The sequence below is a fragment of the Poecilia reticulata genome, linkage group LG5 (assembly GCF_000633615.1).
Source record: "Poecilia reticulata strain Guanapo linkage group LG5, Guppy_female_1.0+MT, whole genome shotgun sequence".
NCBI lineage: Eukaryota > Metazoa > Chordata > Actinopteri > Cyprinodontiformes > Poeciliidae > Poecilia > Poecilia reticulata.
In genome coordinates, this window is record NC_024335.1 from 27,600,447 (window position 1) to 27,625,220 (window position 24,774).

The window sequence follows — 24,774 nt, forward strand, 5'->3', positions numbered from 1 at the left end:
TGTGTGTGTGTGTGTGTGTGTGTGTGTGTTGGAGGTAACTATTGGCAGTCTGTGGTAGTTTTGGCTGTGAAATGTTCTAATTTTCTCAACATGGCTGGCTCCATGGCTATTGGAGAATGAAACCTTTAAACTTTACAAGCACCCGTGTGGAAAAGTAACTGCAGCCAAGCTGAAGAGGTGTTTCGGGGAGCTTCTGTTACTCAGACCTTTCCAATTAGCTAGCTAATGTAACTGGAAAAGCAGCTATTAAGCTTTTCTGCAGTTTCACAGCCGTCCTCGGCCAGAAATGTACTGGTTTTCCACAGGCCGGTGCCAAATCTGTTAAGATCACCCAATGCTCATTTCCTCTCCTCGTTTCGTCTTTGAAAATTAGCTTAAAAGATCCAGTGCAGTCCACAGGGTCCATACGTCAGATGGGAATATAATTTCCTGTCTCCATGTTTCAAGTTGGTATGCTTGTTGTTTACTAGCTTACTCCAGCTGACTGGGATTAATCATTACAAAGTAATCTTTCTGAAATGCAGGATGGCATCCATCTTTATAACCTTTGCTGAGTTTCTTCCAGTTTGTTTTCTGCTATCAAAAAATGGTAAAAAAACAAATGTTTTATTAGAGCTTGATGTGCATTTCCTGGTTCGAAAAAGCAACAGTCGATTTAGAGCAGGGCATGTGTTTGCATCTGATAAGTCATTTTAAAAGCACAGCTGGGATTTTATGACACTCCGCTGACAATTGGCCACCGTAATTTGACATATTTCAGGATGCAGAGCCACACCACAGGAAGGGATGGTTCAGACGTTAACCAAATAGTAGATACCACAGAAAAACAAATATTTCGTAGGGTAAAGAGGACCTCTCCCCAAGTTCCTTCATGTTTTTAAAAATCTCCAAATAAAAGTATTCAGACACCATTCATCTAGTTTAAATAATTAAAGTGTTTAATTGCAGGTGGCACTCCCCAAAGGGGGGATTAGGGAGCCAAGGCCCGGCATGAAAAATGCTGACTTCCCTACTAGTAATTAAAAAAAAAAAAGATGTTGATATATTAAAGTGTGAATTTGTTTTATTTGGGTGTTTAGTGATACACTAACAAAAGATTAAATATATCTGAGAAGTGGAAAGAAAAAAGTTAGGGTTGCATATGAATCAATGATTCGATAACCACATTTTGCTGTATTTGTAGTGACTATTAGCTTCTGTGATCAATGCTCTACTTACCCTGCCTGCCTGTTAGGTGGAAGGTCAAGTATCATAGTGATTATGAATTTTCTATATAGTTTTTACATTTTCATAAGAATTTATGTGCTCTGTGAGAAGTCCAAGCCTTGGCATACTGTTTTAGAACGTAACTTCAAGAGAGTCTACGCCTCCAACAAGGAATCACTTCTCAAGGTTCACCCCAGTGGTAAAAAGCACTGGCCTGCTATTTACCACCTGCAAAAGCAGGTGGTTTTTACCAAGCCAGTGGTTGTAGCATTGTAGAATACATAGTTCAAGGTATGTGAACTCATTTCCAAGGACTTGTAGAACAGATAATCATGCTGTGTCAACAGGTAGTTCATACTTTATGCCAGTAGAACTCCAATGGGACTCATTACTTGCTCTGTTGTGAGGTAAAAAAGATGCCACTGTGCTGCACAGTGCTGCATTACTTTAATTGGGAATAGATTATGGAGATGAAAGTTAGGGTTTTGACTGATGGGGACAAGTCGTACTAACAAAACATAACACTTGGTTGTACAGTGTGGTATACAACACAGTCTGTCCTGGTTACATACGCAACTCAAGCTCATGATGAAATTAACTGCCAGTTGGAATAGCTACCAAACACATAAGCCATAATTTATATCATTCTTCTTTCTATCAGCTGGAGCTACAGGGTGCAGTTTAATGTGCCGTTTAGAGTCGTGTTTTTACAGAGTGAACACTCTCCGTCTCCAAGTGGTGTTGCCTTTGGCCTGCTAAACGGCATGGCTTAGTGTTATTCAAATCAGAGGCTCTCCTTGAGCAGTTACCGTTCTTGCCCCACAACACACACACACACAGACACACACGCACACGCACACACACACACACGCACACACACACACACGCATACACACACACACACACACACACACACATGCACAAATATACCTATAAATAATCCCACACTGCATACCTGCCTGTCTGCTGTGACAGAGAGAAGCTTAGCTCCGGCAAAGTACTGAGAGACGAAGTCGAGAATAGATGTGATCAGTTCGTGGGATTTCTCACTTTAGTCATGTTGAATTGTCTTGACATGCTAGCTTTGTTGGGGAAAACCTAATTTTCTGACTGAAGGTGAACTCACAGAACACTTCAAGCTTTCACAGTCATTTGTCTGCTGAGGGTTTTCTCACAGTTCAGTGAACTCCAGGTTGAGACAAACGAAGACTTGGACAGAGGTCAGTTATCTCTGCGTTCCCTCCTTATTGTGACACTAATGTCAGAGAACACTCAAAGCACTTATAATGAGAACTTTTAGAATGATAGTTTGCCCTCATGAGAGAGAATATAGAACAGTCAGTGTATCATAGTGCATCTGCTGAGATGTTCCATCAGTACAATTATAATCAATTTCAGTGCAATCATATTCAAAATTCTAAATTAGCTTCCCATAACTGTTAATTTATTTTGGAATCAATCAAACAGCATTTTGAACACTAATAAGTTGTCTTAGTGATGGATCATGCTCAAAAGAATTGGTTCTAAAAATTGATTCTTTATAGTGAATCAAAAGAGCAGACAACCCATTTTTTATCCTATTGCTGCTCGGCTCTCACTCTCAGTGAACCCACCACTCCTTTTGTCTCTGTTGTTGTGTCCTTGGTGTTACGGTCCATACAGGACACACAACATAAGGAGTCCAGACCAAGTTACATATAACAAAGTGGTTTTATTCAACCCAAGGTTGGACATAGAGGTACTGGGGAATAGTGGCAAAATAAACAAAAGTGTGGGAGCATTCACAGACGAGCCAGTAGTTGGCCGTCGGATTCGGGCCGCTTCCCTCACCCTGCCTCACCGGATCACTCACCCTACAACCCAAGGACGATCCCCAGACCAAACAACACAAGGAGGTGGTTAACAAACAGAAAGTGACATCAATAGAGCAGGAGCGGGAGCGAGGCTCGGAGACACGCGACCAACCAGGTGCTCATCCAAACTTCCTTGCTCGCTTGGTGGGTGGGGCTTGATCCTTTTAAACCCTTTCCAGCTAATCAACTGCAAGGAGAAAACAACAATTAAAACAACAATTAAACAGGAATTCATTCACAAAAGTGACAGGGTCCGTCACCTCTAAAAACTGATTCTTTATAGTGAATCCAAAGAGCAGACAACCCACTTTTTGTCCCATTGCTGCTCGGCTCTCACTCTCAGTGAACCCACCACTCTGTTTGACGGTTGTTGTGTCCTTGGTCAAGACGCTTCACTGTCCTTGCCTGCTGGTGGGGGCGAGAGGGGTCGATGACGCCTCTGTCAGACTGCCTTGGGATAGCTGTGGCTACAGTCCAGTTGCTTGTCACCTTCAGAGTGTGAATGTACGCATAAACGGAAACGACTGAAAAGAAAAGAACTATATAAGATGCTTGCATTGCCATGGAATGTTTTTGCTGATGCGAACACAAGTTCCATCCGTTGCCTATTGCTGCTTGTCCTTGAAGGGTTGCTGGTGTCCATCTCCAGGTCCATCATAGGACAACAGAGAGACAAACACTCACACCTAAAAGCAATTTAGAAAGACCAGTTATGTTTTTGGACTGTGCGAGAAAGCCAGAGTACGGGGAGAATATGCCACCTCCATAGTGAATTTGTAAGAGAGTGTCACTGGAAGCTGACACTCTAATGAAAAGACAGAAAAGGTGGCACATTGCATGGTCATATTTAAATGTTAAGTGTTACAGTGAATATTATGGTACAATTGTAGGAATGCCCCTAAAACTGTAAGCTGAAGTTTTGGGACATTTAATCAGTCAATCATTTGATTGTCACACTGAATTGTTCTTTCCATATCTTGCATATGGATGAACGGCTCCACAAATGTGAACCTTGTTGTCTCAAGATGGCTGATTTTGTCTCCTGTCTCCACTTTTTCTGTTAACATATCAGAAGAGCCTAATTTTGAGAATGTATGTGTCCAAAATGTCTGTGAATGCCAGAATTTTTGGCCAACATACTAGACGCTGTGTGGCTCTGAACACACTATCCCCATGGTGAAACACAATGGTGATAATGTCATGCTGTGTTGGTGATTCTCATCTGCAGGGACAGAAAATGATGCACATTAAAGGATAATCAAGTTGGAATGACCTAATGAAAGCCAAAGCTGAGAGTCCGTGTCAAATTTTTTAAAATTAGTGGTAACATACTACATAAACACTCATCCAGTCTCAGTGAGCCAGAGTTGTTTTGCTATCACTTGTTAACAAATTCAGTCTGCAGATGTGTCAAGGTCCAGGCATAATAACCCAGAAGACTCAGAGCTGGAATCACAGCTGAAGGTGGATCTACCAAGCATTAATCCAGGCTTCCTGACTAATAGTATACAATAGTTATGAATGCTTTTGAAAAGCAATATAATGAGATGTGCTGTATGATTTCTTTTACACAAGTTGAAACAAACTCCCCTTTCTGCTGTAATGTGTAAACTAGGGACCAGGCTGCCTCTGGGAATACTTACAGCTCCACCCCAGAAGATACAACCTTTCCCTCCTTTCGTCTCTCTCTCTCTCTCTCTCTCTCTCTCTCTCTCTCTCTCTTTCTGCGTGTTTACATGCATGGCCCCATCCACTCTGGAGCAGCACCACAACGGACCTGTTGGAGCTGAGAAGTGGGGTTGTTCAGGGTTCTGATTTCGGGTTAAGAGCACAAAGTTGGCCGGGATAAGGAACCAGGACGGATGATGCGTGTTGCGCTGCGCCTCTTCCATGAAAGAAGAGTCTCTCAGCAGCTGAGATGGGCGCCCTTCCTGGACTCTCACCTTCGTACCGGCCGCGGGGAGACCGCCGCTGCCGCGCCGCGCTGCTGCTACCTGTAGTGGCGGCTGCACTTCAGCTTTGTGCCGCTTTTAACCTGGACGCGGAGGGACGCTCCGTTTTCACGGGAAAGCGGGGGAGTTATTTCGGATACTCCGTGGAATTTTTCGGGAACTCGTCCAGGTAAGGTCACAGCACAACTCCGCCAAGACCGGCTGTATTTTAGTACAACCTGAATAAAAAAACAACGAAGGATAATTAGAAATCATAATTTCTTCCTAATTCGAATCTTTTGTTTATGTTTACATCCGGTCTTCTGTTCTAGCACAGACACAAAGACCCCAACCCGTCTGAATATTAGAAGGTATTATTGTAAAAATCCATTTCAAAGGTGATTTTGAGTTGTTTCGTATTTTTTAACTATTTCTACTAAAACACACATCCTTCATTTGCACTTTGATCTTTTCCACACACGTGCACACTCAGATGGAATTCCTGCGCGAGTCTGATTGGAACCAGACGCACGAGTCTGTGTGATTCAGAGGAGGGGGTTAACCCACAGCAAAGAAAAACACGACTCTTACCCCGAACAGGGCTCCAAGAGGACAGTGGGGCTTTTTCATTTGGCTTTTTTTTTGACAGCTCAGGAACTGCTGAGAGAGAGATGCAGTCAGAGATCAAAAGTCTTCTTCTTGTTCTACACACAGAAAGGTCCATCACCTGGTTTGGCTCAAGTTCCCTAAAGGGGATGAATGAGGTGTGAAGTCTTTTAACCCAACTTGTCTAGGGGTGCACTGTGCTTGTCTACAGTGCACCCCTAGTATTTGCTTCAGATTGCTTTCACGTAACAAAAATTAATAGATGAGAATTAGTTTGTAGCTCACTATGACTTTGTGTTTTTGTGTCTGTTATGATTTAAAGCACTTTGAAATGCCTTGCTGCTGAAATGTGCTATACAAGTAAAATTTGATTGATTGATTGATTGATATGGAAAACAGAGAAGGCTGTATGATGTGTGTTAAGGCCTGTAGAAAAAAAATTATTTGCCTAAGAAAAAAAATAAAACTACAATAAAATAGGGGGAGTCTATGTGCAGCACTGTACAAAATATTGCATTCAATAAATAACTGCAGCTGAAGTAACAAAATGTTGCATAATATTTAGTTCATGAGATGAGATGAGCTTTAGACATTTTCTTTGGAAAATTGAAAAAAAAAATAACTTCCTGTTTTGTTTTCTTAAATCACGGTTTTGTAAACTGTTTTTTTAAACAAAGTGTCATGAGTGTAGGAATACCCCAGTTGAAATTTGACTAGACCATATGCACTGGTTTTTCTGTGCTTGTCTACAGTGCACCTCTAGTATTTGCAGGGGTCAGGGACCATGATAAGTAAATTAAGAGACCCCCTCAAAAAACACTAATAACTACGAGTTAAAACACAACTTATACCTTAATATGCATTAATAAGCTCAGTGGGAACATCTTCAGGTCAAAGCTAACATTCACTTTATTGCAGCCAATGCAGGTGGTCCTGGATTGGCTGCTTTGCAAACACAAGCCAATTGGTAGCATTGATATTTTGGATTTACAAGATGCATTTTTTTCATTTATGCTTGAGATATGCTCCAGTAGAAAAAATGTAATAAATAAAAAAAAAATTTTTTTTTAGATAATTTGGAATTACATTCCACAGAAAAATCTGTGTATTTTCAGAATAGACAGGATTCACTGACTCCGAACCAATTCAAGCATTGAACAGATGCTTAGAACAAATCAGTTTGTGGATGTGCCATAACGTTCTCCAGCTGAACAGAAACCAACCTGAAGTTATTATCTTCAGGCCTACAGAGGTTCGATCTGGAGTCAGCACACAGCTTTGTCAGTCCATCACAGACACACACACAAAAATGCTACTAATAAACTAGGGTAATCTAAACAGATTGTGATACATTTTCAGACCAAAGTTTCTCCAGTGTTTCCAGTGTTAAAACAAACTTGTCTGGTCCTAAACTTGGGTCTTCACTGGCTCCTGTAACATTTTGATTGGCTGTTAGTCTCAATAGCCAACATAATTGTTGACAACATAATTGCTCAGTTTGACATTTCGAAAATAAATTTGCTTTATGGAAACATGCCAATTTAAAAAAAATCTCGTTTTTCAATAAAAAGTTTTGGCACTAGGCTGAAGTGGTTTTTTTGACTGTACTGAAATGAGTTTATTTTGCAAAACTCCAGTGGAAACACTGCACCAGCTGCATAATCAACAACCGGATGTTTCCGTTAGCACAAACCAACAAGACGATGACAATGAAGTAACTGGAGGATTATGGCGTGGTGTATATTTTAGTGACATATCGGGATTTTAACTGTTTCTTATTTATTGGAAACACCACAATTGCGAAATTGTGTTTTTTTTTTCATGAGCGGAATATAGACAAAGTTTTGCGCACATTTGTTACGGAAACACAGCTAATGATCCAGACCTCAGATCATTATGGATCCTGTTCTTTCCTCAGGCTTGTGGTTCTTCAGTCTGAGCTGAGGTAGTGTCAATCTTACGCTACCAGAGCTGGTGGAGACAACAATCTAATGCCAAACAGACACTCAAACTACTTTGGCACTGTACCAGTTTGGTTGGCTTTACTTCAGTATTCACTGGCTAACCTAAAGCTGAACAACTTAAGATTCAAGGCTGTAATAACCAGACAAGCCTACTGCGAGCTAGAACCAGACTAACAGAACCATCAGAACAACCTGACTGCTATCAAAGGTTTTAGATTTGAGGCCACAGCCAAAAGCTGATTGGCTTGTCGACTCTTGATGCTCACTTTCCACAGCTGCTGTAAATCTCCTGAGGACTCAGTTTATCACCTAAAATCCATTCACTCGTGGCCCTGGATTTAATACTCTCTTTGGGCTTTTTTTTGATGCCATAAGACTTTCATTTTCATGATGGATTTAATGAGGCAAACAAGACCTGGTTCCCGGTGTTGAATTTATTGTGGATTTTTTTTAATCCAAGGTCAATATTGCACAAACACCTCCACTAGCATTTGCATAACTGTTACTTTTTGTAGCCATCGTCAAGTTTGTAGTACTGGCTGTTGTATGCGTGAGACGACAAACACTTTAACAAGTCTTTTTTTTTCATTGCTTCCTTTTGATAACAGAAATCACTCTGTAATCAATGCAACAACTGTTAAAACAAAGAAAATATGTTTAACAGTTATTTAACATTTGTATATTGGCTAAATGATATATAAGCTACAGAGCTGTAGTTGTTTATATTAGCTAAATATTTGACTCTGAACTGTGGTAAATGATAAATGGCCTGTACTTTTATAGTGCTTTATCAAGTCCAGAGGACTCCAAAGCATTTCACACTACAGTCAGTCATTCAACCATTCACACACTGGTGATGATGAGCTACTGGATAGTAGCCACAGGCTGCCAGCAGGCAAGGCTGTGGGTGTCTTGCCCAAAGACATGACAGAGGCGGACGGATTGGGGATTGAACCAGGAATCCTCCAATGCTAGGCAAACTTCAGTTTGAGGCTAGAAATATTTAGCCTTCTAACTAAACATTTAGTATGAAGCTAAATAGCTAGTCTACTCGAATTAAATCTTTAGATTGAAGCTGTGGCATTTAAAAATTGTAAAAATAGGACTTTGTAAAATGAACTCCCCAGTTTTTATGTTACGATGGGCCATGTAATCAAAATCAAAAGGTTAATTTTTGACTGTAACTGTACAGGCGACATATAATAGATACTACGATGCTGAAGTAGGAAATTTAACTTTCAACAGCTAGCAGGTGAGCCTACAGTAAATCCTGCCTGCTCTCCATCAGGTTTGCTCTCACCATCATCCTCTGGGGCTAGCAGGCTAACATGTTGGGCTAATGTTTTCCTCATTGGAAATTGGTTAAGATTCTCTGGGCTTGCTTTGTTAAACCCACGATGGTTAGCAGGCATGTTGTGGACTAATTACTAAGATTTTGATTTAGACCTATTTGTTTTGAGGGAGCTGTTTTTTTTCCCTTGCAGCACTTATTATTTGGAACAATGCTACGCTTTGTCCTCAATCAGCTTCATGTGTTTTAACAGCTTACAATTGTTGCGGAACATGAATCCAGACTGCTGGCCTGTGGGAAAGTGAAGCTCTCCTGAACACGTCTCTGCTGATAGCATTGTTTTTTCTGGCTGCCATGCATTCTGACAGTTATTAGATTGTTTATCCATACTTAGCATTATGAAGAGCGGCCTTTGTTGGTTCCAGGTTAGCTCTGTTTTCACTGTTCAGTATAAGGTTAGATGCAGCATGTGTGGGAAGGTAGTGTGTCCATACAAAGCCATGTGGGAAATAATTACACATCTGTTTTAGTCCTCTTTCTGTATGTCCTCTGCTAACGGTGAAGGACTGTTCTGCTTCTTGGTTTTCCTACAGTTCTGGCTGTTTGGCCGCATTAAAACAATACAGCAAAAATAATTGAGTGACACTAAAGTAATCACTTCATTTTTTGCTATATGATAACCTTCCCTTTATTTTAGTTATGTTTTCTGCATGATTGTGAAGTGGAAATAAAAACGATACATGGTTTTCAACATTATTTATCCGTAAAAACTGAAAAAGTGTGACATGCATTTATCCCCATTTGAAAATACTTTATATAACCACCTGCTGTTATTGCTGCAGATGTTTTAGAGTGTTTATCAACTGGTTTTGCGCCATCCAGAGAGTGACAATGCTGCATTGTTGCCAAAAAATATCACCTTGTTCAGATTGGATGGACAAACAATCTGTGAGTCTCAGATCATAAATGGGATTTATGTCTGGTCTTTTACTGGGCCACTCTGACACACAAAAACATTCTAAAGGATGACAACCCTGCTCCTCAAGGCAACAGGGTTGTTATCCTGCTGCCTCTAGTCTTTTGCTGCCATGCTGGTTTTCATCCAGTAATACTCTGTCTTTAGCTCCACTCATCTTCCCATCAACTCTGATCTCAAAGAGAACCATCCCCACATAATGATACCAGCATCATGTTTTGCTGTGATGGCTTGTTTATAGCAGACTGTGGTGCATACTATAGACTTGACCATGATGTCTAGAATTGTGAGGCGCATAACTAACAGTTAATAGAGACATATTACTGCAGTGTGTAAAACAAATTTGGACCATAAAAAAGAAATTGATTCCTACATTTTAGTCCATCTTGAATGATTTAGTGTACCTCATTGAGGTTTCCTTTAGATTACATCTTGAGGGTGCTGTTTAGTCTGCTTTAATCTAACTGCAGTCCGTTTGCCTAGAAAGTCCGGTTTGTTTGGGGAGACGTAAACGCTCAATCAAACTCTGATGCTGACCAAAAAAGTGAACTCTGGTCCATCCACAAACCTCGCTCTGGATTCGGTTGAAGTGAACATTGGTGTGGTTTGAATACTTATGTGAATGCAAAGTGGACTGGAGATCGCAACCAAAACAATATGCGTACTATTTCCCTGGGCATTCTGGGTAAATACAACCAAAACAAATGTGTAGGTAAGTCTAAAGTGAGAGGAAAAAACAGCTCTTTGTCTTTTTCCAAAGATAAAAAAGAAATCCCACGACTGCTAAAATCTGACACCGCACTTTTTGTTTGTGTTTCATGAAGAAGGAAGTTGCACTCAGTGTCTTTTTCAGAGGATCCTATGTTGTTTCCTTCAGCAATTCTTGGTGCAGCGCCCCCACAGGCAAGAAGGGGTAAGCAGGTTTTGCAAAGGGATTGGTTGGTTTGACTCAGCTCTGTGTCAGAGAACAGCAGCAGCTGAACATGTAGCAAATGTTCCACGTTCCGTAATGGAGTCTACCAGAGACTATCAGGCATGAAAACACCCTGAAAGAAGTCATGTTGCACAGTATTCAGTGGCTGACATCCTCATCGAAATGAGCATCACAAATAGTTTCCTGATGAATGTGAAACTTTAAAACCTTTAATAATATATATTTTTTGACATTGAATGCCAATATGTTGTCTTAAAATCCACTCAGGGGAAAATTGCACGGTACATGTTTGACCTCACCCTGCCTATGACTCACTTCCCCATGAGCAGATGTTCCTGGTGAACACGAGCTAAAGGAAAGGAATCCTGCTCTCAGGTCTCAACAGAGGCATCCATCATTCCTCTAATGCACAGCTTATTGTCAAGGAGCCTATCATTGGCTGTTAAATTTTCACTGCTAGCGCTTTTCATTGACTCGGCGGTGTAAGTTACGACTCCACACGTGCAAAGATCACAGGAGGTGAGGGTGATTAAGTCAAGTAAGTTTTGAAACAGAGGCCTGTGCCATGGCTGCCTCAGTGTCCACTAGTGAGCACTTTACAAGATGAGCTTATCCTGCCATGTAAATATTCCACTTCTGATTTCCAGACATGCTGGGGATGGGCAGAGAAAACAGTCTGGTGGATTTCTACTACTGTCACTGATGGTCATAAAGCTAACATTTGTGTGCTATCTCATGCATCATTTTAACTGTCTGTCAAAAGGCAGTTAAATACTAGCATACAGTTAGCATAAGAGTAGCTGTGTTTCCACTACAAATGTGTGCAGTACTTTGTCGTTGTTCTTCTAATGTAGAAACATTAACATTCTGCTAATGTTTCTGTTAAATAAGAAATAAGAAATTAAGTGACATCTAAATAAGTTTATTCATAAGTCATTAAAAATCATGGCAGTGACAGAAGTCAACTGTTGCATGAAATATATTAACAATTCAGTCATGGTGCTAGTGCTCATTATCTACCAGCCAATCAGAGGAGACGTTGGCATTTGTTAGAAGGTGGATCAAGCTCCAAAAAGGTCTTTCTCAAGTGTGGTAAGTGCTGACAAGGCCAGAGTTGAACCAGTGTCATTCTATGCTCAGTACTTCCACAGCTATCCCACCTCTCAGATGACTGGTAAGCCTGACAAGGTTACTCCTCCTGCTATTCACCATTTCGTTTCTTATCAAACTCCACTGCGACCCAACGCAGAAATGGTTAAGGTATGTCGCTGGAAAGTCAAAATAAAAGCCTTTCGCCATTTCCTTGACATGGCTAGTGTTTACAGGAACTTCTGTAGAACCTTAACTGTAGTCCTCCTCCTTACAACTCTGCTGAGCTTAAAAGTAAACCTATATTGGACTTCTGAGTATCGGCATTCGTTACAAAATGTAAAACCTCTTTTGTCCCATCCACCTGTCCTCTCTTCTCCAAACATGTCTAAGGCATTTAAAATTGAGGTGGATGATAGTGCTGTGAGAGCGGGAGCTGTATTACAGGAAGGTGATAACGGAGCTTATCATACCGTCTGTTACTTTTCTTGTAAATTTACAAGAAGTCAGATCAAGTGTCCCATTATTGAGAGAGAAACTCTGGCTTTGCTTCTAGCGCCTCAGCACCTTGAGGTCTACCTAGGATCTAGTCCTACGTTAATTACCATCAAATTTAAGAATGGTACAGTCAATTTCTCAGCAGCTTTGTCTAGTGTGTCATGATTGAATGAATTATATGTATGTCCACTAGGTAGCTTATATAGTTACCTTCGGTTGGAAATGTTCCTCCCAAACCCCTTTTAGTTTAGGATTTTAAGGGGGGAGGTGTTACGGCCAGTGGCCTTTTCTGTGTTTATTTGTTTTTTTTTTTGCAGTGGCTAATCAGACTGACTTCACCTGGAAGTGGGTGCTGCCCTGTTGTCCTATGCCACACCCTGAGGTCTACCGTGATTGGGTCATCAATTGCCGGCTCCACCAATCACTGTTGAGGCCTCCCTTTTAAAACCAAGGACTTCCTGGGAGAAGGCGTGGCTGTTTCTTTGTTCAGACAGCTTGCCACTTTGTTGGGTGTTTGTTCTTGACTGCTGTAAACTTGCTTGCTCTGATAGCTTTAGTCAGCTCTGACAGCTTTTGATAGCTTGTGTAACTCGCTTTGTCCCTGTGGGGGATTTTTGTATCTCGGCTAGAGATTTGTAGTTTGTTTTTGTTTAACCTGTACTGAAAGTCCATTTTTGTTTGCTTAAGATCTTTGATTTACAACTCTGATTGTTTTGTGTATTTTGTTTTATTTAGTACATTTTTGTTGTAAGTCCCTACATTTTGATTATTGTTAATTTTTACTTTTTTATTTTTGTCAAAACTCAAAACAATAAACCTCTAAATTGTTAAACCTTACCACCTAGGTTTCTTTAATGTTACTTCCCTTTCCTCTGGCCGAGCCGGGTCGTAGCAGCGTTTTATTCAGGCGATGGAGCGACAAACCCCGCCTACTTGGGAGCAGCGCTTTGGGGAAATTGTATTTGCTGATTTTACAGAAGAACTATGGATTCAACACTTTTGGACTAAGTAAACTTCACAATGCAATAAGACTTGTTTTGCTCATTGTCTAAGGATGCCAGTGCCTGCCGTGTGATTCTTATGATGCGATGAAAGTGTTTCCGTTTCAATTTTGTGAAAAACACACATTTCTATCTGCCTGAAAAACCACCTGATTCTAGCACAAAAGCTTTTCATAGAACAACATGACTTTTGCAGTTTTTCCATTAAACACATTTATTTTGTAATTCCTTTTTGCACAATTATATGATCAATGGAAACCCAGCTAATTACCCAGCAAAGTTTCCTCTTACTACGTTGAGGTAAAGTTCAAAGTAAGAAAAATTTAAACTGACTGAAAAATTGTTGCAGAAGAAAAACCAATGAAAAGCTTCAACAACTCTTACAATATGTTGTCATGACCACATATGTGTTAAAATGTTTAAAACTGTAAACCAGCAATAATTCCCCCCAAAATTTTTTAACCGTCTTTCAGGATGTGGATTTGGGGATGTTTCCCGCCACTAAAATAGTTTGGTCCACATTAACCTCTGTGCATCAGAGCTGTTCCCTGTGGATCGTCCAGAAACACCACAGAGCTGACAGACTGAGGTAGCTTAGCTTTGGGACAGACAGGCCAGTGGGCTGCAAAATGTCATATTACAGCCACGTCTGGTGAAATCTGACTCTGTTTCAGCTGTAATGACTGCATCATGAAATAAGTTTGTCATCTGCAAATCCTGTTTACATTGGCCTGACAAGTACATGATCCATTATGGCTATAAAAACCACTTCTATTGTTGCTTGTTTAAATGCTGACAATTCAGTATCCGTTATTCACCGCTGAATACATGTTTACACATATGGCATAAAAAGGAAAGTGAATTTTTTTCCTTACTCTCTGGCGTTGAATAGACGAACTCTGTTCCTGTTTTTGGTCAGTGTCAATCTCAGCTGCATTTTCAAGAGCTTCACAGCAAACTAATTGCACCAACTTGAACAAAATAATTGGTAGGGTATTTAAAAAGAAAAAAAAAATCATGGAAGATATTATTGAAATAATTCATTAGTTAAAAAAATGATATCTAGCTCTTTTTAATTCAAATGCCAAAGACTAGAGCTGGGTCTGTAAAAGCATCTTAAATGCATCCATATTATGAACACCTCTGGATATTTTACTCTTTTTATTGCTTTCACAAATCATCAATTATTGTTAACAAAATTTGCCATTTTTGACTAAGTAATTAAAAAAAATCCCCTTTACTGTCAATGTTTAAACTGATTTACATTAAATAAAATATGTAACATATATTTTATTTAAATAACCTGCCATTTTCCTCCATTCTTTCTGCTAAGCTGTTCAGTCGGTCACGTTGCGATGAGAGCAGCTCTGAACACCACTTGTCAGTCCTACCACAAGTTCTCTATTACTTTGAGGTCTGTGCTTTGACTAGACCAGACTCCAGAACCTCCTCCTTGTTGTCTTCAAACCATTTATAATACTAACAGTGGAATTGCAGGGTAATTATAGGATCTGTTTTGGGATTTTATTCTTTTAGGCAGCTAATTCTTATGCTAGTTTTAAGATACCAGGTTATGACAGATGAATGTCATAACATATCTAATAACGGATTAGAACCCAATACATTAAGGATCTGTTGTATCAACCCTCAGACCTCTCAGGTCTTCTGGTTCTGCTCTGCATCCAGAGCCAGAACCAGAACTACCTCAATTAACACAATTCATGACAAAATCAGCTGAAACACTGAGTTCCTTTAAATCAGGGCTAAAAACCCACCTGTCCAAAGTTGCTTTGATTCATAACAAATAACCGTATCATTGATATCTGACGTATATTTGCTTGATGATTTTGATGATGACATTTGACCAAATGCAATGTATATTTCTCATTTCATAATTGGTTACTGTATTATGTTTTTTCTGTGTAAAGCACTTTAAACTGCCTTGTTGCTGAAATATAAATAACCCTGACTGGACTTTAACAGGCAGCCATAACATGACATATGTTGCATATCAGAGCTGCAGATGTGAGACGCCTCCTCTGAGTTTGATAGATGTTCCATCCAATCAGCTTCTAGTTTTTATGTTCTTTTGAAAGGAGTTGTTTGTCTCAGTTCTTTCTTACAGTCACTTTAAGGCACAGTAATTTTTAACTATATGCTAAGATTCCAGCTGTAACAACCCAGCAATAGTGGCAGAGATTTACCCCAACGCAGATGTGACAGCTGGAAACTGCTCTCTTAAAACCTCATGAAGTAGTTGTGAAAAAACTTACAAGCACCTAAAAGCAAAACCTTGATGTCATTAGTTCTAGTTTGCATTTGAAGCCGCCTTTCTGTACTTCTTAGTACTGTAAGTGTAAATGTAAATGACTTAAAGGTAACGGTTAAGCATCCCAACATAGGCCAGATTTGGATGAACCTTTGTACTCACCCAGACCAGTTATGGTTCTGGGCATGCCTACTGTGGCCAAAGTGGACATAAATGATGGGATCACGAGTAAATCCATGGAATCATTGTTGACTGCCTGGTGATTTTCTGCCCAATTACCCAAAATACAGCTTATACAGATGTCACAGTGATCTTATGTTGGGACTGATGGGTATGGCCCCACTGGTTCCAACAATCTACTGGACTGTCAAGACGATCCAGCCAATCACATCCTGCGATAGCATTGATTTACACAAACCCCAAACCTGACGTCTATCAAGTGCTAACTGTCTGTTGCTGCGTTTCCATTAACTATAACAGAGGTTCCCAAAGTGTGGGGACGGAAAGAACTATTCACAGTTTTTCCCCCAAACTAACCGACTGAGTTGAGTAAAGCTGTTGGATGCAGGTAAAGTTAGCTTAAAGATGACTAGCTAGCTAATATCAATACAGCACCTTAAGCTTAACAAGTAGCCTGTAGGCTACCGATGTTGTTTTCTATGTCCAGCTACGTACATTAATTTTGCCCCCAAAAAGTCGATTTTCCTCCACCCCCCATTCTTACAGGGAGTCTCTAAGAACCCCCCCCCAGCCCCCCCCCCAACACACACACACCCCAAACACACACACGTTGTTCAACCAGACAGCTATTTGTAATCCATAGGGGTGGCCCAGAAAATGTTTGAAAACCACTGCCCCCACTGGGGGGGCACAGGAGAAAAAGTTTGGGAACCATTGAACTATAAAGTGAAAGTGAAATTACAAAAACAAATTCTAGTAGAAACATGGCAATTTAAAAAAAAGAGATTTTTGATAAAAAGTTTTTGTACTTGGATGAGGTGGTTTTTTTTTGCATAACATGGGTCACATGATCAACAACTGAATGTTTCTACTGATGAAAACCACGTAGGAGACGACAGGAAGTACAAGGAGGATGATGGCTTGTTTTTAGTTTTTCCAATGTGTTGAATCCATAACTTCTATAAAATCACTAAATATAATTTTCCCGAAATGCCGCTCCCCAGTAGGCGGGGCTTGTTGCTCCAACAGTTGAATAAAACTCCGATGTCTCTGATTGGCTGGTAGATGATGAGCACTAGCATGACTGAATTATGAATTCATGTAACTGTTACATGAAAGACATTCTTCTAGGCACTGTAAAATAAAAATACAAAAACTTTAATCACAATGAGGTTTTGGATCACATCTGCTGTTTGGGCAATCAAACAACTTTGCTTATTAGTGATTTGACCAAATGTTGACTAAATCTTCTTAATTCTGCTTCTAACAACAAGGGTTACCAAATATATTACAGCCACATAGTAATTCAATCTAACCTTTATTGCAGTCCTGCAGTTCTTAGTGATGTGCATATTGAATTCAGTGATCTTCAATAACAATATATTCATGATATATCTATCGTGCAGCCTTAATGTTTGTGCACTTTTGTGTTTTTTCCAGCAGCTTGTTAAACTTTCTTTGTTTTTCTGCTGTCCAGTGTCAGTGTCCTTATTGGAGCTCCAAAAGCCAACACCAGCCAGCCGAACGTCACCGAGGGAGGAGCTGTCTACCACTGTTCCTGGAGCCAGAACAACTGCAGCATTATCAACTTTGACCAGCAAGGTACCACGGTTTTATTCAGACTCTACCGGTCAATTACTTCTTCTCTGCTTAACAGCAGTACTCGAGATTGGTCTTGGTCTCAAGACCATTTTTTGATGCTCTCGGTCTCGTCTCGGACTCGACCGCATTTGGTCTCAGTCTTGTCTCGGTCTCGGGCGCTGAGGACTCGGCATTTTATTTCAAGACCAGTCAAGACCGCAACTGTGGAAATATCACTAAGCGTACAGCATACTGTCCAGTTTATTTGTTAACATCTTTGTTTTCAGTGGATGCAAAACGCACCGATTAAAATCCAAGCAATAACTCCCCACCTTTCACTCGCACGCGGCGCTCCAAGACATGCGCAGTGGTTTTCTCTCAGCGGCAGAAGATGTCTGTCTAATCGTCAGTAATAGAATAGCGCTGCATAAATCATAAGAAATCCGATGGCCACAGCTAACTCAGCAGCGCTTCGCTTTCACAGACGGTGGGGACAACGTCTAACTTTTATCGTCACTTAGAAAAGAAGCTCAAAGAAAGGTAAGCTCCGTTGACGTGATGCTAGCAAAGCTAGCTGTACAGAGACACATAAGCATTTGTGGTGGAAAAAAAGTTGTCACTCACCGCACTTAATTATTGTGCGGAGGTGTTGACTGACTTGTTGCATATATGGGACAACGCTGTGTCCATAAGTCTGCAATTTAGTGATGTGACATTCAGGAACAGTCTGATTCTTCTGAACGGCTCTTTACTTAGAAAATAGGACTGGAGTGTCACTGAGAGCCGTTCTTTGTTCTTGTAATGCTTTGGGTACACTGCAGTAGCTATCATTATTTTATTTAATCATGTACATTGATATATTTTTAATTAACAACTAAATAAAACTCAAGAACAAAAGAGCACACAGAGGATGCACATTGCTCTATGATTGTTTTCGTTCAAAGTGGCAGCTGTAATGTCTGCCATGGTGTCAGACTACCTGGCTTCATGTAGCAAGAGAGGGTGAAAACAGTCACGGTGAGCGCCTTGTGCTTGGTTTCTTCTTTGTTGCTCCTTGGTCAGTGTTCATAGTTGAGCGTTATTTACCGTCCGGGCATTGCCTCAATTGCTATGTGTAATGGTGCAGACTAGGCCTGTCACAATAACAAATTTTGCTGAGCAATTAATTGTCAAAAAAATTATTGCGATAAACGATAATATTGTTTCAAGACCTTTTGACACTCATTTAACCCTCTGATGCGTAAGTGGGTCCTTTTTGACCCAGTGAGGTCATTTTTTTGTTATATCTTTGTAATGAAAAGTTTTCATCACTTCATATTCCAGGTATTCCTCAAGAAACATGTTACTGATATCATGCAATTCAAATTTTTAATTTACCTTTTATACTTTTTAAGAAATAGCATGTTTTATGTTACTACGCCATTCTTCCGTGAGTGGGTCCAAAATGACCCGCATTCATTTCCTATGGAATTTAATGGGAATCTTTGTTTCTTACCAACTGTGACTATCAGAAAAACATTTTTTTGTGAACCAAACACACTGAGACCTAAGTGTCACCCCTGAATAATATTATTTTACACAGCAAGGACTCTTACATATGAGTATTATCTTTTTTTTTTATCTCACAAATGTGTTTGTGTGTGTCAATCATGAGTATTGTGACAGCATTATTGTCACGAATCAACATATTAGCCTTCTTCAAAGTTAGCCAACACTAGTTATCTGACCAACTAGCTAACATTACCACCTATACTTTATTGTGCATCTTTATTATTTGTGTGTGTGTGTCTGACACCATGGATGAGAAAACCAAGAGAGAGAGTGTGTTGAATGACATGCAAAACCTGTTGATCAATGTGTTCAAGGTTCTTTCTTTTATCATCTCAATAAATAAAATAAAAATTCATAGCTATAGAAATAAATGCATAAATAAATGAGCCAGAAAAGTATAGAGTGCCTTTTCTGGGTCGAGGAGGATGTCCTGCCCCAAGTGGAGGAGATCAAGTATTTCAGGATCTTTTTCACCAATGAGGGAAAAATGGAGTAGGAGATCGACAGGCGGATTGGTGCAGCGTCTGCAGTGAAGTGGCGCTGTACCGGTTTGTCGTGGTGAAGAGAGAGCTGAGCCAAAAAGCGAAGCTCTTGATTTACCGGTTGATCTAAGTTCCTACCCTCGTCTATGGTCATGAGTGTTAGGTCATGTCCGAAAGTACGTACAAGGTGGATACAAGCGGCCACAATTAGTTTTCCCTGTAGGGTGTCTGGGCTCTCCCTTAGAGATAGGATGAGAAGGTCAGATATCCAGGAGAGACTCAGAGTAGAGCTGCTGTTCCCTCATGTCGAGAGCAGCCAGTTGAGGTGACTCAGCATCTGATTAGGATGCCTAATGAGGGAGGAGGCCCCAGGGAAGACCCAGGACACGCTGACGATGTTTCTCAGCTGGTCTGGGAACACCCTAGAGGAGCTGGACAAGTGGCTGGGGAGAACGAACTCTGAGCCTCCTTACTTAGGCTGCTGAACCCGCGACCCGACCCCGGATAAACGGAAGATGGATGGATGGATGGATGGATGGATGTATGGATGGATGGATAAATCATACACATAGCATAATACTATTGAGACAGTAATGTTAGCTATCTTGGCTAGCTAGCTAGTTTCAAGAAATGTTATTTTTTGCAGCCCCCCCCAATCCCGCCCACACACATAATGGATGTTAACATTGTCCATTATTGACATTTGATCATTGCTGTTGTAAAATTGCTGCTGTTGTCATTTTGTTTTACAATTGTTCTACAAATTGTCAGAAATGTTCTACAAATTGTTCTAAAAATGTTTAAAAAAGTGAAAAATTAAAATATTTCAAACATGAAATAATTCTTGGGTGAAATAAAACACAATAGAAAGTATTATACAAAACATTATTTTGAATCAAAATGACAAAAGTAGCATAAAAACACATTTATTGTAACCCGGGTCAGTCACTCACGCATCAGAGGGTTAATGGAAATTGCGTAATAATACATGCTATTTCCTGCCATAGATAGATACACTTTATTTTCAAAAGAACACTGGAACTGATAAACTACATATACAAAACAACCAAAAACAAAAATAAAATGGATTCTCAGTCTCCAATAACAAAAAACTTACTTGAATAAAAAGTAAACAATATAAAGCCAAAGTGGAAATAAATACTGCATTCAACCAAAAGAGTGCAGATTATGAAGTCTGTATACTATATTGCCCTTTAGTAATCACTAGATTTAAATAGAGAAGACGGGCACATCCGACTACCTAATGCAGTAGTTCATACTACATGATTTTTTTGCCCCTATTTTCCCTTTACGATAATCTTAGATCGTTGGCCGATCTAAGATTGTCGCTGGTGATTTTGTAACCAATCGTCCTGCAGTGTGATTTAGATCGTCGTGGCAGCTCCGATCTAAGTCAGGGGTTTTCCCCGACTGGGAGCTTAAAGCTGAATGTGACAGGAGGCAATTCAGAAAGCGCGGATTCTCCTCCGCTTTCTGACTAGAGGCTAGAGACGCATGTGACTCTAGTCACATGCGTCACGGGTAGATTCCAGTAAAGCATTGATTAATGTTTGGTTTTAAAATTAGTTAACTGGACTTGTAGCCATTATCATGGGCTACAAGTCCAAAATAATGGCTGTGTGGCTGGACACCACACAGCATGATCGAACCGTTATATCTAGGATTTCTGTTGGCTAATGTGTGGTCTCTCAGGTTTTGAAATTATGGGCCAACAACTCGTGTCGCTAGACATTACACTAAGGAAATGAGGAAGGGAGGGTCAGTGGAGAGCACCGGAGTTGAGCCTTTTTTCATTCAGTGTCATCAAGAGAAAGAAAAAAAGGCAGGAAGATACGATAAAGCCTATAATTAAAATTAAGTTGATAGGTTTAATTTATAGTGCGATTAAATGATTTATTGTTTATCGCGACAGGCCTAGTGCAGACAGTGATAGTTTCTGACATGTGCAATATGGGCAAACACTTAGGTTGTTATCTTTTTAGGGATGGCACGAGACCACCGCGGATTGTAGCACAAAGATGGAAGCACTTCATTTTAATATTGGTAAAATTTATTAAGTATTTAATATCTAGGTGTTTTTATGGGAATATGGATCTTTCAGATCAATTTGAGAAGCAATTTTGATCATATTTCACATTTTATCATGTCGTTTAGCGCAGGCTGCTGGTCTTGGCCTTGACTCGGTCTCGACTTCCCTCGGTCTTGGTCTTGACTTGGTCTCGGACCCTAAAAGTCTTGGTCTTGTCTCGGTCTCGATACGCTCTGGTCTTGGTCTTGTCTTGGTCTCGGGTTAGGTGGTCTTGACCACAACACTGCTTAACAGATACATGTATGTTTGTGGGAAAGCAAATGTTAAACAACTTGAGTTGGCATCAGACTATTTCCTACCTTACCATGTGTTGTGGTGCGACAGAAAGAACAGAGAATGCAACATTCAAAAGGAAGAAGTGCAGCATCTGGTGATGTCCATGGGTTCAAGACTTCAGTGCCAACCAGTTATTTTCAACCAGGTGTTAGAAATGAACACTTTATTTTTAGTTATTTAATTTGTCCAATTACTTTTGAGCTGCTAAATTGAAGAAATTGCATTGAAATGTGCCTTAGTTCCTCATATTTTTACTCAACCCACTGAATTAAAGTTGAAGTCAGCCCTTCATCTGACTTTCTACTTTTATGAATATGATTTTCTTTTATATTTTTGCTGCAAACGTAGTGACCTTCTGGTGACCCAGCCAGAACGGTCAGCAATAGATGGAGCCAAACAGCCAAACAACTTTTTACCCAATCAGATTGCACTCCTTTGATCATGTGACACCATTGCATTGGGTCACAGTTAACTATTAAGAGACACAAATCTTTAAGGTAAAAATAAAAACTTCATGTACATAATAGACAAGGTAAAATTTCAGGATTATAAATTCAGTGTAAAAAAAAAAAAGTCAGATTCTAATTAGACTATATTTATTCCATAGTAAATTTATACACATTTTCTAAAGCAGAAAAGTTTGTAAATATATGTCTTCAAAGCTAAAATCAAACACTTAGATTAAAATTACTGATTAACATTTGTAGTATTGCAAATATATTAAGTCAGTAAACATTAATAATACTATTGGTTGAGCAGGAATTTAAGTTTATTCCCAACTAACTACAGCTTAGCGACAGCGCTAAGGCTAAAGTGACAGTCATACTAACTAGCTATGCGAGCTAACCAGTAAACAGAACATGTTTGCTGGGGTTGTTGGGGAAATGTTCACAGCTTGTTCCTCTGAGATAGCAATATGCTTTTGGAAAACTGTGCCTTAGCTGTTAGTCTAAATTTATGACTTGAAATATTCATTAAAAGTACTGCAAATAAAATGTACGATTACATGTAAGGTTAAGCTCTAGCAGTTTGTTTCTTCAGAACACATATTGCCATCCAGGATGTTACGATGTCACTTTCCCCTATAGTGAAGTCAGCTGCACTAGTGGATGATCATCTCTGTCTGTTCAGCTATAAAAGTGGCAGAACCGTCCTGAGTTAACCACCGCAGTGCTTGACCCAGCAGTCAGAAAGTCCAGCTGCTGCCCCCTTTACCTGCAGGTTCAAACCAGCTCTTTATGTTTTTCTTGTGTTTTAATGATTCTTAAATCTCTTCCCCAACCCCAGCCAGGGTGAAAGGGTTATGAATGCAGTTTTTTTTTAAAGTTTTGTTTTATTCTGCTGGGCCACATGTTAAATGAGCTCAGACTCATAATGGGCCAAGGACCCCAGAGGACATGGGCCACGTCCGACCCTGCTGGGAAAATAATTGGCTCCATCAGCAACGCAGGAAGCAATACGGACCGCTGTTTGAGGATCACAGGGTGTAGCTTATTGTAAGCATGGAGTTTACGCAGCGTGAGTGCAAACCCAGCGTGCATAAATACACACCCAAAAAAATGTTTACAAACACAGGCAGTCTGAGGGAAATACAACACTTAGGAGATTTCTGGGGTTTTTTTTTACATCCAGTGGGTCACCGTTCTTTCTGCCGTTAATCTTACAGTTTCACAATTTTTTCCAATGCTCACTTTGTTTAACACATGAAAACTTTCTGATGCAACTCGTTTCAGCAGAACAGGGGTGGACATTTATTGTATCGTTTATCATGATACATTTTACAATTTTCCTGAGGGAAAATCCCACATGGATTATTAAGGTGCTGACATACCTACCTTATCATGGTAAGATTTTTGATTACACTTCTGGTGCGTTCACACCAAATGCGTTTTGTGCGTCAGGGGCGTCTGGTTTCCATTCAAAATCTATGTGGAGATGCATCGGGGGCCCGTTGAGACGGATCTAACAAGGCGTGATTTGAAGCATTTGACGCGAATGACAAATAGATCGGCAATAAAAAACAACAGCTAGTCTGATCTGCCTGACGCGCTCTACGCGCCTCCACATAGACTTTGAATGGAAACCAGACTTGTGAAATGCTAGGCGTAGAGCAAAATGTCAAGCATCTGCATTCAAAGTGCACAAGCGCCGAACTTGGAGTGTCTGACGCATGTTTTGACATACGTAATGCATTTGCTGTGAACGCACCATTACTGCTTAAACTCTCCAACTGTCTGCGTCGTCTGTTTTTTTTTTAGTTTTGCTATTTTCTCCACTGTTTTTTCATTGAAAGTATATAAAAAATACCAATAAGCATAAAAACATGATTAAATGCAGTTACTGTGTGCAGCTTAGTGATTCAAAGCACACTTCTTTTTTATGACCGGTGTTCTAAAAGAAGCGTTTCACAAATAGGAATGTTTTTCGAGAGCACTACTTATGATGTGATGAGCACTACTTGTGATGCAGTCACAGTCATACAGTTCCCTAAAAAATGAAGTAATAAGTTGCTCTTATCATCATTATCACAATAGCACCATGAAATATGGTGATAGATGTCCATATTGCCCAACCCTACAGCAGAATGTTTTTTTTTAAAAGCAACATTTTATGGAGATGGGATATTTAATCAAATTGCTTAATTCCAAATGGTTGCCAGAGATCAACACAGACTTTCTTACTTCCAACTCTCCCTGAAGTTATTATTGCTGTGTTAGTGCCAGGGCCCCATCTAAAAACAGAACCTGACTATGAAGAACAGCCATTTGGATTGCAGGAACAGCATGATCTCTGTGAGAGGTTTGATGTCATAGAAAGCAGATTAAAGCTGCAGAGCCCTGGAACAAAACCATAATACATCCATGTAAAAGAAAAAAAACGAAAACAGTAACACATGCACAACACAGCGATGGCATGGTTACTAAATTAGAGAGCAGCCTCCATCTACAGATGTGGACTGACAACCCTGGTCTATAT

The 24,774-nt window shown here is 40.0% G+C and overlaps 1 protein-coding gene and 1 long non-coding RNA gene across 3 annotated transcripts in view; one reads left to right on the forward strand and one right to left on the reverse strand.

Annotated features, from left to right (window-relative positions):
- Positions 1-2,921: 2,921 nt before the first annotated feature.
- On the reverse strand, positions 2,922-4,775 carry LOC103465420 (uncharacterized). Of its 2 annotated transcripts, none has more exons than XR_533788.2 (3): positions 4,703-4,775; positions 3,368-3,583; positions 2,922-3,246 (listed from the first exon to the last, which is right to left on the reverse strand). It is a non-coding gene; the product is annotated as an uncharacterized LOC103465420 (long non-coding RNA). The 2 variants fall into 2 exon arrangements; XR_533789.2 differs by having other exon boundaries at positions 3,320-3,583.
- A 37-nt stretch (positions 4,776-4,812) lies between these two features.
- Positions 4,813-24,774, forward strand: part of LOC103465419 (integrin alpha-5-like) — a 57,776-nt gene continuing 37,814 nt past the window's right edge. The window contains exons 1-2 of the mRNA XM_008410222.2: positions 4,813-5,180; positions 17,276-17,400. Of these exons, the coding sequence (XP_008408444.1) occupies positions 4,978-5,180; positions 17,276-17,400 (328 nt within the window). The 5' untranslated portion in view covers positions 4,813-4,977. The remainder of the gene's footprint in view (positions 5,181-17,275; positions 17,401-24,774) is intronic.